The sequence below is a fragment of the Fragaria vesca genome, linkage group LG2, assembly GCF_000184155.1.
Source record: "Fragaria vesca subsp. vesca linkage group LG2, FraVesHawaii_1.0, whole genome shotgun sequence".
Lineage (NCBI taxonomy): Eukaryota > Viridiplantae > Streptophyta > Magnoliopsida > Rosales > Rosaceae > Fragaria > Fragaria vesca.
The window spans coordinates 3,785,421-3,799,703 of NC_020492.1; the positions used below are offsets into that span (position 1 = coordinate 3,785,421).

Genomic DNA, 14,283 nt, shown 5'->3' on the forward strand with positions numbered 1-14,283 from the left:
GTTTTTTTAATAAAGAAAAGTATAATCTAATTTGTTATGAAAATAAATAGTCATAGTCACATCACTTTCTTGTGTGTTGACATTATATTAATAATTAATATAGACTATTAAAAGTTTTAAAATTTGACGTCCACGAATGAGTGTCATAAAATATGTATAAAAAAAAAAGGACCCTTGAACCAGACCCTAGTTCAATTACAAAAACAGTACAAAAGACCAACACAACATCAAGAGTTTCTTGAAAACTGGTAGCCTAACTGCGACAAATGCTGTGTGAGGTCCATGTAGAAAAATACACCACAAACTTTGGATTTCACTATCAACTATTGGCAGTCTTCAGATGTAAATGGATCCCCCAGTCGCTGCTCCTGATTTAAACGGCCACCAGTTGAGTGCCTGCACAGAAGTGAAACGGTACCGAACATTCTTATCGATTGCCAACTTGAGTACATACACAGCAGGCTATTCACCAGCTTGTCGTCAAGAAAGTCCTCAACTGTAACAAGCACGAACAGACAACAGATATTTCAGGACATAATCAATAATCCTGGCAGTCATTCCTAGAAAAAGGAAAATTTTCATACTAGGAGTAAATGTAATCTGTTCAAGATCAAACAACGGAATTAGCAAATAGCACGAGTAATATGAAGCAACACCTCTGACTCACAGAGATATATCAAAATACGTAAAATATCGAGCTGAAAATAATGTTGCAAGCAGGAACAACTAATATGCTTGGTGGTGATCAAAATCTCACCTGTTTAGACTGCAGCTTTGCTTCCAAGCTGCCTTCACCCATAAAGATGTTACTTGAAGAAATTTGGCTCAAATCAAAACATAGTTTCTTGGCCTTAAACATATGATTATGTAAAAAACTTCAAATGCAGTTATAACAGCTGAGCCAGCGAAAATCTTTGTGTATAAATCGGAAGAGAGATATGATAAAACAGCAAATATTTAAAGGAAGAACCATATATCCTACATGGTTGGATTGTTGTAACCTGGTTGAGATTAACTAGAGATTGACTATGATACCAAATTACTACAATGCACCAAATGCGCCAAGAGTGTAAGAAATATATCATTTCCAGGCACCTGTTACTCAAAAAGACACTGAGAAAATAAGCCAAGTGAGCAGGCAGGTTCAGTTCCTAGAGGAACAAGACCCTTGTATGAAATAAGGTAAGCACTAAGCAATGCATGAAAATTAAATAGGTAACTGTGAATAGTGTTTTCCCATAACTTGGCCAATAAGATGGAAACAAGAACAAACAGTACTTCAAGAATAGTGTCAAAATCTTCAAACGCTAACAATCTCTTTCTTTGTATCAAAAAGTTTACATTTCAATATATTAACATGCCTCCTCCATAACAATTATCAAGCCTATATCTAAATCCAACCTAATGAACTTCATCTATCAGTTCCCAGATAATCTAAAACTTATTTCATATTGCAATACAGTAACAGCTAGGAACTAAAATTCCATGTAAGGTTAAAGAATTGGTTCAATACACTGAACCATGAATAAATTGAGGGTATAATTTCATGTTTCATGATCTCATCAACGGCTAATTGTGTGTATAAGGATGCTGTCACTCTTCATAAGCTCGCAAAGAAATCTTCTCAAGCTGTGTGGCCCAATCTTCACCAAGTATTTGGGGGTTTAACTCCATTGCTGCACGAAAATCTACCATAGTAGCATACTTTGCTTCCCTTAGCATATCTCCCCTACCAATCATCCCATTTGAACCATGTATGTACAGACTATTCGGTTGCTCTTTTTCATGCCTACTCCCAGCTAACCGAATACAAGGTTCAATTAACCTCTTCAGATAAGCATCTAATCCGTTATTCAAGAGGTTAAGACAGTCAGTAGAAACAGTCATACCCTCCATCTCCAACTTCTGCTGCAAACGACCTCTTAATGATCTTGTATCAGGTAGCTCACCGCAGTTTTGACAGGTCTTAGGGCGGTATGCACCAAAGACTGATACATTATGAAGAAATTTGCGTGATCCACCCAAATTCATAGATATACCAAGAGGAGCCGTTACGGGACTTCGACTTTGAATACCCGGACTTCCTGCATCCTGTTCAACCTCTTCTCCATCCTCCACTGATGCAACTTCAACCGGAGGCCTGCTGCCAAGAGAAAGCAATTCATGCTGCTCTTGTGCTTTGGAAATTGGTTCTTCAGAAACCATATTTTGCGGCTTCCCATTTGGCACCAAAGGAATTGGACGATCCCGAAACTTTCGGTGGTCTCGATTAAGTGGAGAGCGGACCTTGCGAGGGGATTTAGGAAAGATCGACTGAAGGCAACTCCCAGGATACTCATTATCAACTTTAGCATTAAGGCTTCCCGCTTTCTTAACTCCTCTCAAGGGTGGAGCTTTTGCAAGGCAGGCATTCTTGATAATGGACTTTATAAGCCGGTTATGCAGATGGATATTTTCCCTCCCAATAGTCTGATTGCAAAACTTGTCGAACTCACACTTGCTAATCTTGGCACTAAACAATCTCCTGATCATGTCAAAGTACCTCTCCGCTCTTTGATGCCCAATCTTCTTAATAATCAGATCCTTCAGCTCCAACGTATCGATCCGAGAATAGCTCTGATTGGGCATCATCTTTTCCCCTCCACTTCCACTAATTTACCAAAATCAGATCCTCAATTCCTCATTGAAAACCTTGCATCCTCTAACAAAACCCAGATGCCAGAAAACAAGATCTCCAATCCAAAACCTAAAACCCTAAATTCCATAGAGTGTTTCCACCTGAAGTTCACCAAATTAGCATCAGCAAACAAAAACCCAGAATTTCTCAATCAAAATAAACAAATCCCCATCTACAATTTTTACTCGAATTACATACACAAATACTGTAACAAAAGTATAACCTCCACTACTTCTGAACTTCATTGATGATAAAAGTTACTAAAAATTATTCAGACATTCACCAAAAGATTAGGGGAAGCAGAAATTGAACAAATTAAGCAGAAATATGTAAAAGTAAGACAAACCCATTTGAGATTTGGACATGAATTGAAAACCCAAAAAGCGAATTGACCAAAGAATGAAGAATAGAGACGCACCTGAGTTGAATGAAGCCGATGCTGCTGGGTTTGGCCTGGTCGAGTTTCACTGCTTTTATTTTTCTTATTCTTGGCTTGTTTTTTTTTTTGGGGGTTCGATTGATTTGGTACTTGTTACTGTTTGGAAGCGGCTCTATATATTTGGTTTTGGGTTGTGTCATAACAAGGACAGACCAAACAGGGATTAAGGAAGGAAGTTAAGCGCTTTTTGTGTTTCGCTTCGAAGCTTCTATTGTCGTACCACGGCACGTGCGAGCTTCTGAGTTGAGAATTCAGAATTGAGTTGTTCCGCTTAGGACCCGTTTGTTTGCGCCTTTTTTATTTTTTGGGTTTCCTTTCCCTCCATTTGTCCCTTGAAACATAGATATTTTGTAAAAAATAAAAATAAAAATAAAATATTTCAGTCATTTTGGCTTGCAGGGCGAGACTTAAACTAAAGTATTATTTAGATCAGGGTTCAAACCCACTTCCAGCCTATCTACTCATATTTGGATATTTAGATGGTAGGACACAAATGCACATAACATAATGATTAGAGGATTATGACGGCTATGTAAATCTCAGGCACCTTAATTTAATTGAGTTTAATTTCTTATCAAAAATAAATAAAAAATTAGAGGATCATGACCAAATAAAAGTCCCAATGAAGGAAATGAAAAACTTATTTCACGTTTGAGTTCTGAAATAGCTGAGAAGAACCAACCCTTACCCACCTTCACATTTTCTTTCCTCCTTCAGAGTTCAGATGCCAGCAGAACTGGTAGGTAGGTGTCATAAATGGATTGGTGATGTCCATGAGGCCATGAGGGGGACACCAAAAGAGATCCTGGGTTTCACAATCAGTTAGGCTCCTTCAAATCTGGATTTAAATGCCAACTGACTGCAGTTGAGTGCCTTTACACAGGTATTCGAATAAATACAACATTCTGGAAGCAAGCTAGTTTGGGGAAGTCCTGCATTTAGCTTTTCAAGTCATCATCAATAGAAGCTAGTCCCATAGAGCATATGTGGACTTGCCACCCAAATAGTGTCTCAGTGATTATGAAAAATTGGAAAAGAGATGTTGGTATATCTGCTACCCAGAATTGGGATAAGAATCTAATGTTATGTTCATCACTTTTGAAGAAGTGGGCCAAGCTAACTTTCCCGGATTTCTCCAAGGAAACAAGCAATGAGTTGTCCAAAATCCAGGCAGCGTTAGACTCAGATATGTATGACGTTTCTAGTGTAATATCAGAGGCATCAAACAATATCCTAAATTGGTGGAATTACGAAGAAATTTATTGGAAACAGTGCTCCCGGATTTCTTGGCTTGCTCATGATTATGCATAGAAGGCACAACAAGATTCTACGAATAAAGGACAATGGTGGGGAATGGTTATTGGAGGAACGACAAATAGTGAATCACCTAAATGGTTTCTTCAGAGAAATGTATCAAGCTTCGTCCTCGGAGCATGTTGATGAAGTTCTGGGTTTTGTAAACAAGGTGGTCACTCAAGAAATGAATGATATTCTTCTTGCTGACATAAGTCTAGATGAGATTAAAGAAGCTGTGTTCAGTTTGAGTCCGCAGAAAGCTCCTGGTCCTGATGGTTTCTCTGGATCTTTTTATAGAACTTATTGGGATATAGTCAAGTCTCTCCTGGTGGAAGCTATCACAGATTCTTTTCAAGCTCAAACTATATTTGGTAAGTTCAACCATACCTTTATAGTGCTCATTCCAAAAGTTGAAGCTCCTGAACATGCTTCAAATTCAGACCTATTGCTCTGTGTAATTTTGCATATAAAATCTTGATGAAGATCATCTCAAATAGGCTAAAGCCTATGATGCCTAACCTGATCTCGGAAAACCAATCAGCCTTTGTAGAGGGGAGTCAAATTCAAGACAATACGGTGATAGCCCATGAGTGTTTCCACCATCTTAAACTTCTGAGATCAAAAGGTGATGAGGAATTGGCTTTAAAATTGGACATGAATAAAGCATATGATAGAGTGGAGTGGAGTTTTCTTCAACAGGTTTTGGTTAAAATGGGTTTCCACAGTACTTGGGTTCCTCTAGTTATGTCATGTGTGACTACAGTTTCAATGGCAATGCTAGTAAATGGGTCTCCTGGAAAAACTTTCAAACCTACCAGGCGGCTTCGCCAAGGAGACCCTTTATCCCCCTTCCTTTTCTTGTTTGTTAACAATGTGCTTTCTTGCATGATAAGAAAGGCTTGCTCGGAGAATTTGTTGAATGCAATAAGGGTAAATACGGGTGGTCCTCTTATCAGTCACCTCTTTTTTGCGGATGACTCCATCTTCTACCTAAAAGCTTCTCTTGCCGATTGTGAAGTCCTATCAGACATTCTCCTTCACTACTGCTCAGCCTCTAGACAGTCTATCAATCTACAAAAATCCTCTTTGTTCTTCAGTCTAAGCACTAGACTGAAAATAGTTCACCTGTTAAGTTGGGTGCTTGGGATGTAGGCGATGCAAAATCCAGGGAATTATCTAGGTCTCCTTACCATTTGGGGAAGATCTAAAGTCTCTGCTTTAAATTTCATTATAGAAAAAATTGAGGCAAAGATTAAAGGTTGGAATCAATCTACTCTATCTCAGGCGAGCAAGGAAGTAATGGTGAAAGCAGTTGCTATGGCTGTTCCAACATACTCTATGTCTATCTTCAAATTCCCAAATTCAGTGTGCAAAAAGATTAATTCGGCCTTATCAAACATCTGGTGGGGCAACAATACGAAGAATGGACTTCACTAGAAAAAGTGGGAAGCTCTGGGAACCCCAAAATGTCAAGGAGGTATGGGTTTTAAGAGTATGACTGATTTTAACACTACTCTTCTGGCTAAATTGGGATGGCGCATTATCAACAACCCTCAGGCTTTATGGGTTCGTGTCCTTAAAAGTAGTTATTTCCTTTAAACTTCTTTTCTCAAAGCTACCTGCGGAGCCTCTCCTTCTTGGGTTTGGTCGAGCATCATTCATGGCCGCTCTCTGTTGAAAAAAGGTTTGCACTGGAAGATAGGAAATGGTCATTCTATTGATTTCTGGAGAGATAAATGGATTACTTCTTTTCCCTCTGAAAGTCTTCATAGATTTGCTCCCCCAAACTCTCTTTCAGTACCTGTCTCTCTTTTCATTAACCATGATCAGGCTTCCTGGAATATTTCCTCTATTCTCCTCCTTCTTCCTCAGGAGTACATCAATGCAATCATGGCAACTTCTTTTGGTACTGCAGCGAATGAGGACTCCTTGATTTGGAAAGAATCCAACACAGGTTTTTACTTAGTAAAGTCTGGTTACAAGAGTTGTATATTTGCTCAAGTCACAGCCCTTTCCACCAATCCTCATCAGCCACATTCTTCCCCCAAAGAATTATGGAAATGTGTGTGGGATCTTCAAGCACCTCCTCGGATCATTCACTTTATTTGGAGAGTTCTTTTTGGAGCTATTGCCACAAATCTGGCTATAAGCAAACGACACATTGCTCCCTCCTCGCTTTGCCAAATTTGTGATAATCATTCAGAATCTATTGAGCATGTCATCTTACTTTGTCCTTGGGCTCAAAAATGCTGGTTTGTGCATCCTCTATCCTACAAGATAGACGAACAATCTATCACTTCCATGGATAGATGGTTCACAGCTCTTTGCAATCATTAGTCTCAAAATAGCTCAATGGCAAACTCTTTCTTCACTCATGTTGTTTTCTTACTTTGGTTCATCTGGAAAGGAAGATGTGATTATGTGTTCAACAAAACTGTCCCTGATCCAATCTCAGTTGCTTCAAGAGCTTTCTCAACAGTGGAAGAGTTTTTAAGAGTCCCCAGAAATTTGTTTTTTCCTAATCATAGCTTGGGGACTGTTGATACTTCAAATCTCCAGTCTTTCCCCCCCCCCGAATCAAGGAATATTGAAGTTTAACATAGATGCAGCTTGGGATTCTGATTCCCTCTCCTGTGGTCTTGTTGTAGTGGTTCGAAATGAGAAAGGTCTTCTTGTTGCTGGATCCTCAAAGTTAGATGTTGTGCCATCTGCCATTGTTGCAGAAGCCAAAGCCATTGATCTTGGCCTCTGTTTAGCTTCTTCTCTCTCCCTCTCCTCTTTTTCGTTGGAATCAGACTCTCTCTCCCTCATTTCGGCTTTTCAAAATCCTTTGTCGCTTGTGGATTGGTCTGCTTCAACCTTAGTCTCAAGAATCAAGCGAAAGACCTCAAGTTTCAAGCGAATTTACTGGTCCTAGACCAACAGAAAGGCAAACTCGGCTACGGACTTTGTGGCCTCTTTGTCTCTGCAGAGGGTGTGCTCTGAAGATTGGTTTTCCAACCCTCCATCCTCCCTCATGCGAATTTTACTTTTTGATGCAGCTTCTCCCCCTCCTTAATGGGGCAGTTTGTCTCCTTTGTGTTTTTGTTTTTAGCTGCTGTTGTTTGTTTTTTCTCTCAATGAATTTTTCATTACCAAAAAAAAAAAAAAGAACCTGAAGACAAGCACATCAGTTAACATTTATTAGGCTGAAAAAATGGCTAGATTGGTCTTTACTATGACATGTAGAGGTAACTGCAACACTTTATGTCATAGTGTACTCTGTAGCTTCCCTTGGAAAGAAAAAAGTAATGAAAATAAAACCCTTTTCTAAAGCTGCTTCACATCTAGTCCCTAAATAACTGTACCTTCATTCAGCAGACCAATATGGCAATATCTATGTCACATATTCATTCTGATTTCTGATTTGAAGATGATTCTGATTCTTCTAGTTTCTCTGCCAACGTCAGATCAACCGTGAATGTGAGCATGCGGGGATTGGAAGCAACAACAACCAGACAAATGTTCATGTATAATTGTATATCATAGGTGGGAAACAAAGTTGAGCTCAACGTGGTAACTAATATGCTTAATCATAATCAAACTCTCACCTCTTAAGGATTACAGTTGACCATCAGTGCCCAGAAACACAATTCCTCACTAGTCTACTAGAAAGTGAAGCAAGCTCACAATCAAAGATATAAATTATGATGAAACCAGAACTTAGTTCTGGTGACATACTGAGGCAGTTGAACTGTCAAGGGCTACATGTATGAATGTCAGCACAGAGGCCAAAGAGTAATGCCACGTGTGTAAGTTCAAAATATAACTGTCTACCCTGCATATCAGGTTTGTGAGAGATACAGATTTTCAAGTTAGAATCCATGCCCATAAATGGTAAAATACAATAACCTGTACAAATTATGACCTGTGACCAGCTCTTCCGACAGACTGAGGAACTAAGTTGAGTTTGACATAATGGGTAGCAGAGTTTCATTTCAACAGTTGAGAAGAATGATAAACTCAAATTAAATGAAGGTGAGCAAGAATAGTAAATTCCATATAAATATTTGAACATACAAAAGATATGCAACTATTTACCAACCACTGATGCGACTGGAATAGCATAACTAGCCACTAGAAAAGAAAAAAGGGAACACAAAATTAACAGAAGACCTCTGTCAAATACTCTTTGAGCAATGAGATCTTACTTGTATCGAAGTTTAACAGATTATCATATCAACAGGCCACCGGCACAACAATTTTAAAAAACCTCCCACAGAACCAGCAACTTCATTCTGTATGGCAATGCAAAAACTCGATGGCAGGAAGCAGCAGAAATTCGTATAAGGTCAAATAAAGGGTTCAAAATACTGAACCATGATTAACGGGGGTGTAATATCCAACTTTAGGATCTCACCAACTATTGAATGTGTGTGTAGAGTTTCTTTCAATCTTCTGAAGCACGAAAGACAATCTTCTCAAGCTGTATGCCCCAGTCTTCACCGAGTATCTGAGGATTTAACTCCACCGATGCACGGAAATCTAACATAGTTGCACAAGTAGATTCTCTTTGCCTCATCCCAGCGAACCTTATACAAGGTTCAATTAATCTCCTCAAATAAGCATCTAATCCATTATTCAAGAGGTTAACACAGTCAACAGAAGCATTGATACCCTCCATCTGCAATTTCCGCTCCAAACGACTTTTTAATGATCTTGTATCAGGTAGCTCACTGCAGTTTTGACAGGTTTCCAGGTGGTATGTACGACATACTGATGCACTATGGAGAAATTTGCGTGATCCACCCAAATTCATAGATAAACCAAAAGGAGCTGTAACTGGGCTCCTACTTTGAATACTCGGGCTTCCTGCAGCCTGTTCAACCTCTTCTCCATCTTCCACCGAGGCTACTTCAATTGGAGGCCTACTGCCAAGAGAAAGCAATTCAGTAGCATTTTGATGTGCTTTGGAGACTGATTCCTGATATGCAACACCTTGGGGCTTCCCATTTGGCCCCAAAGGAGTTGGACGGTCAAGAAACTTGTGGTCTCCATCAACTGCAGACCGGCCTGTCAGAGGGGATTGAGGAATTGCATCTCCATTCCTCTTATATTCGTTTGCAACATTAACAGTAAGAGTGCTTCCGGGTTTCCTAAAACTTGGCAATGGTGGAGCTTTTGCAAGGTGTGCATTCTTGATGATAGAGCTAATAAGCCGGTTATGAAGAGGGAGATTGTCCCTTCCTATAATCCTAATGCAGAACTTGTTGAATTCACACTTACTAATCTTCAAACTAAACAATCTTCTGATCAGTTCAAAGTATTTCTCAGCTCTCTCATGCCCAATCTTTCTAACAATCATCGATTTCAGCTCCAAAGTGTCGATACGAGAAAAGCTTTGATTGGGCAACATCTTCATCCCCTTAACTTCTTATAATTTACAAAATCCACATCTCAATTTAAACATAGAATTTTCCAAAGAAAAACCCAAATGACAGAATGCAAAATCTTCAATCCAAATCCTAATGCCCAAACTTCCAGACAATGTCCATCTGTATATTGACCAATATGGAATCAGAAAACGAAATTTCCAGACTTTATAACCAAAATGAACAAGACCCAACTACAAATTCTGCTCAAATTACAGAAACAATATCAGTGGGAACTAAACGTTGACTATTCTAAGAGATCAAAAACAAACTCCTATAGCTTTAGCACATTGGGATTTAAAGAGAAAGAGTAGAAGAAACAAAACTTGAACTAATTAGTCAGATTTCAGCTACAATTGACAGAAGTGGCAGAAACCAATTTGAGGTTATAGCAAGAAATAGAAACCCAACAAGCGAGTTGACCAAGGAATGAAACTAGTTTCAGAGAAACACACACCTGAGTGGATTTAGGTTCCAAGTCAATGGCTTGAAGAAGTGTAGTGGAGTCTGTCTCTGGATGATTTGCCTGTTTTGTTTGGAAGCTATTTCTGTAAACTGTGACGAGTACTTTATAACAAGGACACCCACCAAACAAGGATTAAGATGTAGAACTTTGTGCGCTATCCGAACCTTCTTTTGTACCAAAACACACACGTGCGCTATTCTGGTCTTCAAGGCCCCGTTTGTTTGCTCACTTTATTAACTGTGTAAGTGTAACTGTGTTGTGTTTTTCCTTTCCCTCCACTCTGATAAATAGAAACACGTAATAGTAACTTTTATGTGATAAAGCTTGGATCTTGGACGTGAAAATCTAATGTTCTTTTCATTTTCGAAGCTATAAGAACAATCAATCGGCACAATGATGGCGAAAGACCCTGTGAGTTTATTCCCATTTTACATCTCTGGTTGATTAAGATGTCATTATGTTCTGTTTGATAGCACATAAGCTCAGAAGATTGTATTATCTCTGCCCTGCAATTCACCATTTGGTATGCTTAAAACATTTTTCATATATCATACAGAACTTTGAAGTTCTGTGATGATCAGACACAAAATATAATCCCTCACATTGTGGCCTGTTCAAGTACACTTAAATGACCATAACTTTATACCAACCATGGCATAGCGAAAGATCAAATATGCTATGTTACAACTTACAAGTACTAGGATTACAGCTTCTTTACAAGCTCTTTACAAGCTAAAGAATACGCTCCTTTGTAATTGGTCAACCTGTGAAAGTTTTAGTGATACACATATTTGTAGTACAGAAGTATGATAAAGGCCACTTACTCTAATTTGAAGGCTTCTTCTGGCCTTATTGTCGAAGATTCTTGTTCTGCATTAACAGATCGCAAGTCCGAGAGAAGGCTAACAGAAGATTCATCTTGAACTTCTTGATGCAAATGTGAAACCACAGAGTGGCCGTCCGAACAGTTCTTGGGTGCCTCAGTGGGTAGTTCAGCTTCAAACTGTGCCCATCTATGGTCCTTTGCATGAACTAAAAGAGGGTATAACAAAAGACCCACTATAATCACCACACCACTTACGAAGAAAGTCCTCAGAGAAGCCAAGCACATAACGAGAATAAGCAACAATGCAGGAGGCAAGCAAAGCATTGTTGCCCCAAATGTTTGCAAGGGAACTCGGTAAGGTCTGTGAAGGTCTGGTTTCTTTATTCTCAACTTTATAAAAGCAGCGAACTCAAGAAGCATTCCTATAGCATATAAGAAATTCAAAAACTCCAAGATTTCCTGAAAACTCATCCACGACAAGAAGATGACTCCAGTGGCAGAGCACAAAATACTTATGGTAGGAGTTCCATACTTAGACCTATAAGAATGCATTTAAAAACGACAATCAGACACGTCTAAACAAGCAGCACATTTCAGCTTACAGATATGAAACTCAATTTTGAAGGTCATTTCTTGAGGGATATTGGATAATAAAAGAAAATAGATGAGACATTCTAACAAAAAGCAATCAGCAAGGAAGTGAAAGCATAGAGAATGACTAACCTTGAAGCAAATATAGTCGGAAGCATTCCCATCTCACTCATCCCAAGAAGTTGAAAGGCATCACTGCTCATTTCTGCCTCGAACAACCCCAAGTTCGACATTGCAGAAGCTGCTTGAATCCACCACTTGAGCCAAACGCCACCTATTAACATCCCAACTTCTGCAAAGTATCCATCAGTCCACTCACTAGATGGAGAATTTAAGGCTCCGGTACCAGCAAGAAGTGGAATCAAGTATGAACAAACCACCACAACTACAGCCCCAAGAAGAGCCTTTGGAAATGTCTTGCTTGGATTTTCAACCTCGCCTGCAAGGGTACTTGCCTTATCCCAGTAATTCAGATTCCAAAACATACTATTGAAGTATCCCCTCCACTCCACCTTTTTAAAGTCCACAACTAGCCACTGCTTGACCCTAATTCTAGGAATCGAGAGAATAGCCATCACAACAAATGGGCACAGTGAGAACACAGCAAGGGAAACCGCAGAGAACCCAACAATATGCAGCCCGCGGTAATTCAAGTAAGTCAATGAGAATGTTATTCCCAAAAGAGCTGGAATTCGAGCAACCATCAGGTTAAATATGGGAAATGAATGCTTCAAGTAATCCAAGAATAAAACTGGGTATAAAGCATTGTCCATAACACCACTAAACCATTTCCAGAAACCCTCTTGGAAACCCCAGAATGGCCCGAAAGCCGCTTGGATCCACAGCACATATCCACCATTTTCAGGGAAGCTTGTGGCAAGCTCAGCTGTCACCAAAGCTTCTGGAATGCTCCAAAACAATGGAAACACCAAAAAACCAAGCAATGCCAAAAGAGGGCCTCCTCCAGCCCTGACTGAATCCTCAACTCCAAAAGGACCCCCAGAAACCTCATAGAAAATCAGAGCTATAAGAGGCAGAAGTGTCAACTTTGGGTTTGGTTTGGCAGCAGCTGTGTCCTTGACATCACTGACCAGTCCCTCTTCACCCATCCACAAACTTCCGATCAAAATATTCAAAACTAGAAATCCAAAGCACCACTAATGGATTCACCGATTCAGTGAATTGGGTTATACTTATACCCAAATGTTTGATCTTTATAACTGTGTCATGTTCCTAAGCACTAACTAATTTTAACCTGTAAATTGCTTCAAAACTCATAAAGGATTCAACTTTATAACTGGGTCTACCTATGATGCTGAGCTATAAGGTTTCTAACTCTAGACTGTAATCTCATTCAAACAAAATGGTTAAATATGTTGCAAAGAGGTACCTGGTGCTTTGAAGATTTACCAAACTGGGTTTCCTTTAATCTGCATAAGAGAGGTGTTGGATCTATGAATCCACTCCTACCCTGCTTTCTTGGAAACCATGGCAATGATTGGACTGGTTCTTAATCTTCAACCAACTTAAGGAATGGTCAGGATTGATGATTTGGATTTGTGGGGTCAACACAGATCAATCATACATTCAATCTCTGACTTTTGATGTGGAAGCAGCTGGAAATAATACATATATGTTTGAAAGTTAGGAAGCTGCGTATGCCATTTTCTGGGATTGCGTAAAGAATGAAGCTGCTTTGTACGTAGCCAATCCCAATCTGGTCAGATGTGGATTCTCATTTGGTCTATGGCTCGTTTGGCATTTTGTTTAAATTTCATTCTCATGTAAATTCTTTCTTCTCCAATTTATTAACCAGATGTCCTATTGGATCAAGGAATTATACTTATACAAAATCTAAGTCGGGAGGTGTATTATATTTGGATTCATACAGATTTATTTTAATTAACTGACTTTTTGAAAAGTCTACAAACTCTTTGAAAAATTCATAAACTTTCACTGATTTCTTAAAACAATCGATTTTTAATCACAGACTTTCACTGATTTCTGAAATCTACAGATTTCATATGTATGATTTATATAGATTTCTCAATACTTACAGAGTTACATGAAAAATAAAAAATAAAGATGCAATGACAAACACAACCGATTATAAGTTTAGTGTTCATCTATCTAATTTCGATGAATACAGTTGTAATATTTGATTGAAATATATAAACATACGTAAAAAAAAATTTATATTAACTTAACAACACGCATACTTGGTGGTCCGTTGGCTTTGACTTAATTGGAAAGACCATCAGATCCGAAGATCGACTAGCATTCACAGCATGAACCAAACAACACGCATACTTGTACGTAAACCAAAAACACATGTTCTAAAATGGTACATTAGATGTTCACAAGTTTAATTCATGTACGCAAAGATAATAATATATGATCATGTGGTTCTAATATCAAGAGTTAGTAGATAATATTTAGGTTATCGAGGGTTCCAAACATTACAATTGAAAGACAACAAAATGTTAACATTAAAAAAACATTGAAAAGAATAGGTAGAATAGAACGTTGATAGCACAAAATATTATTAAAAAAAAAATAATGATGTATCGTAATATC

At 38.7% G+C, this 14,283-nt stretch overlaps 3 protein-coding genes across 3 annotated transcripts; all 3 read right to left on the reverse strand.

The window, feature by feature from the left end:
• Positions 1 to 1,214: 1,214 nt before the first annotated feature.
• Positions 1,215 to 3,239, reverse strand: LOC101311427. The gene is made up of 2 exons (XM_004289740.1): positions 3,096 to 3,239; positions 1,215 to 2,778 (listed from the first exon to the last, which is right to left on the reverse strand). Exon 2 carries the CDS (start codon positions 2,629 to 2,631, stop codon positions 1,594 to 1,596), a length of 1,038 nt encoding a protein of 345 aa, XP_004289788.1. The 5' UTR covers positions 2,632 to 2,778; positions 3,096 to 3,239; the 3' UTR covers positions 1,215 to 1,593.
• A 5,192-nt stretch (positions 3,240 to 8,431) lies between these two features.
• LOC101311717 lies at positions 8,432 to 10,362 on the reverse strand. The gene is made up of 2 exons (XM_004289741.1): positions 10,281 to 10,362; positions 8,432 to 9,946 (listed from the first exon to the last, which is right to left on the reverse strand). Exon 2 carries the CDS (start codon positions 9,811 to 9,813, stop codon positions 8,842 to 8,844), a length of 972 nt encoding a protein of 323 aa, XP_004289789.1. The 5' UTR covers positions 9,814 to 9,946; positions 10,281 to 10,362; the 3' UTR covers positions 8,432 to 8,841.
• A 454-nt stretch (positions 10,363 to 10,816) lies between these two features.
• LOC101312010 (probable polyamine transporter At3g19553-like) lies at positions 10,817 to 13,345 on the reverse strand. The gene is made up of 2 exons (XM_004289742.1): positions 11,839 to 13,345; positions 10,817 to 11,653 (listed from the first exon to the last, which is right to left on the reverse strand). The coding sequence occupies exons 1-2, from the start codon at positions 12,813 to 12,815 to the stop codon at positions 11,110 to 11,112; spliced, it is 1,521 nt and encodes a 506-aa protein (XP_004289790.1). The 5' UTR covers positions 12,816 to 13,345; the 3' UTR covers positions 10,817 to 11,109.
• Positions 13,346 to 14,283: the final 938 nt, after the last annotated feature.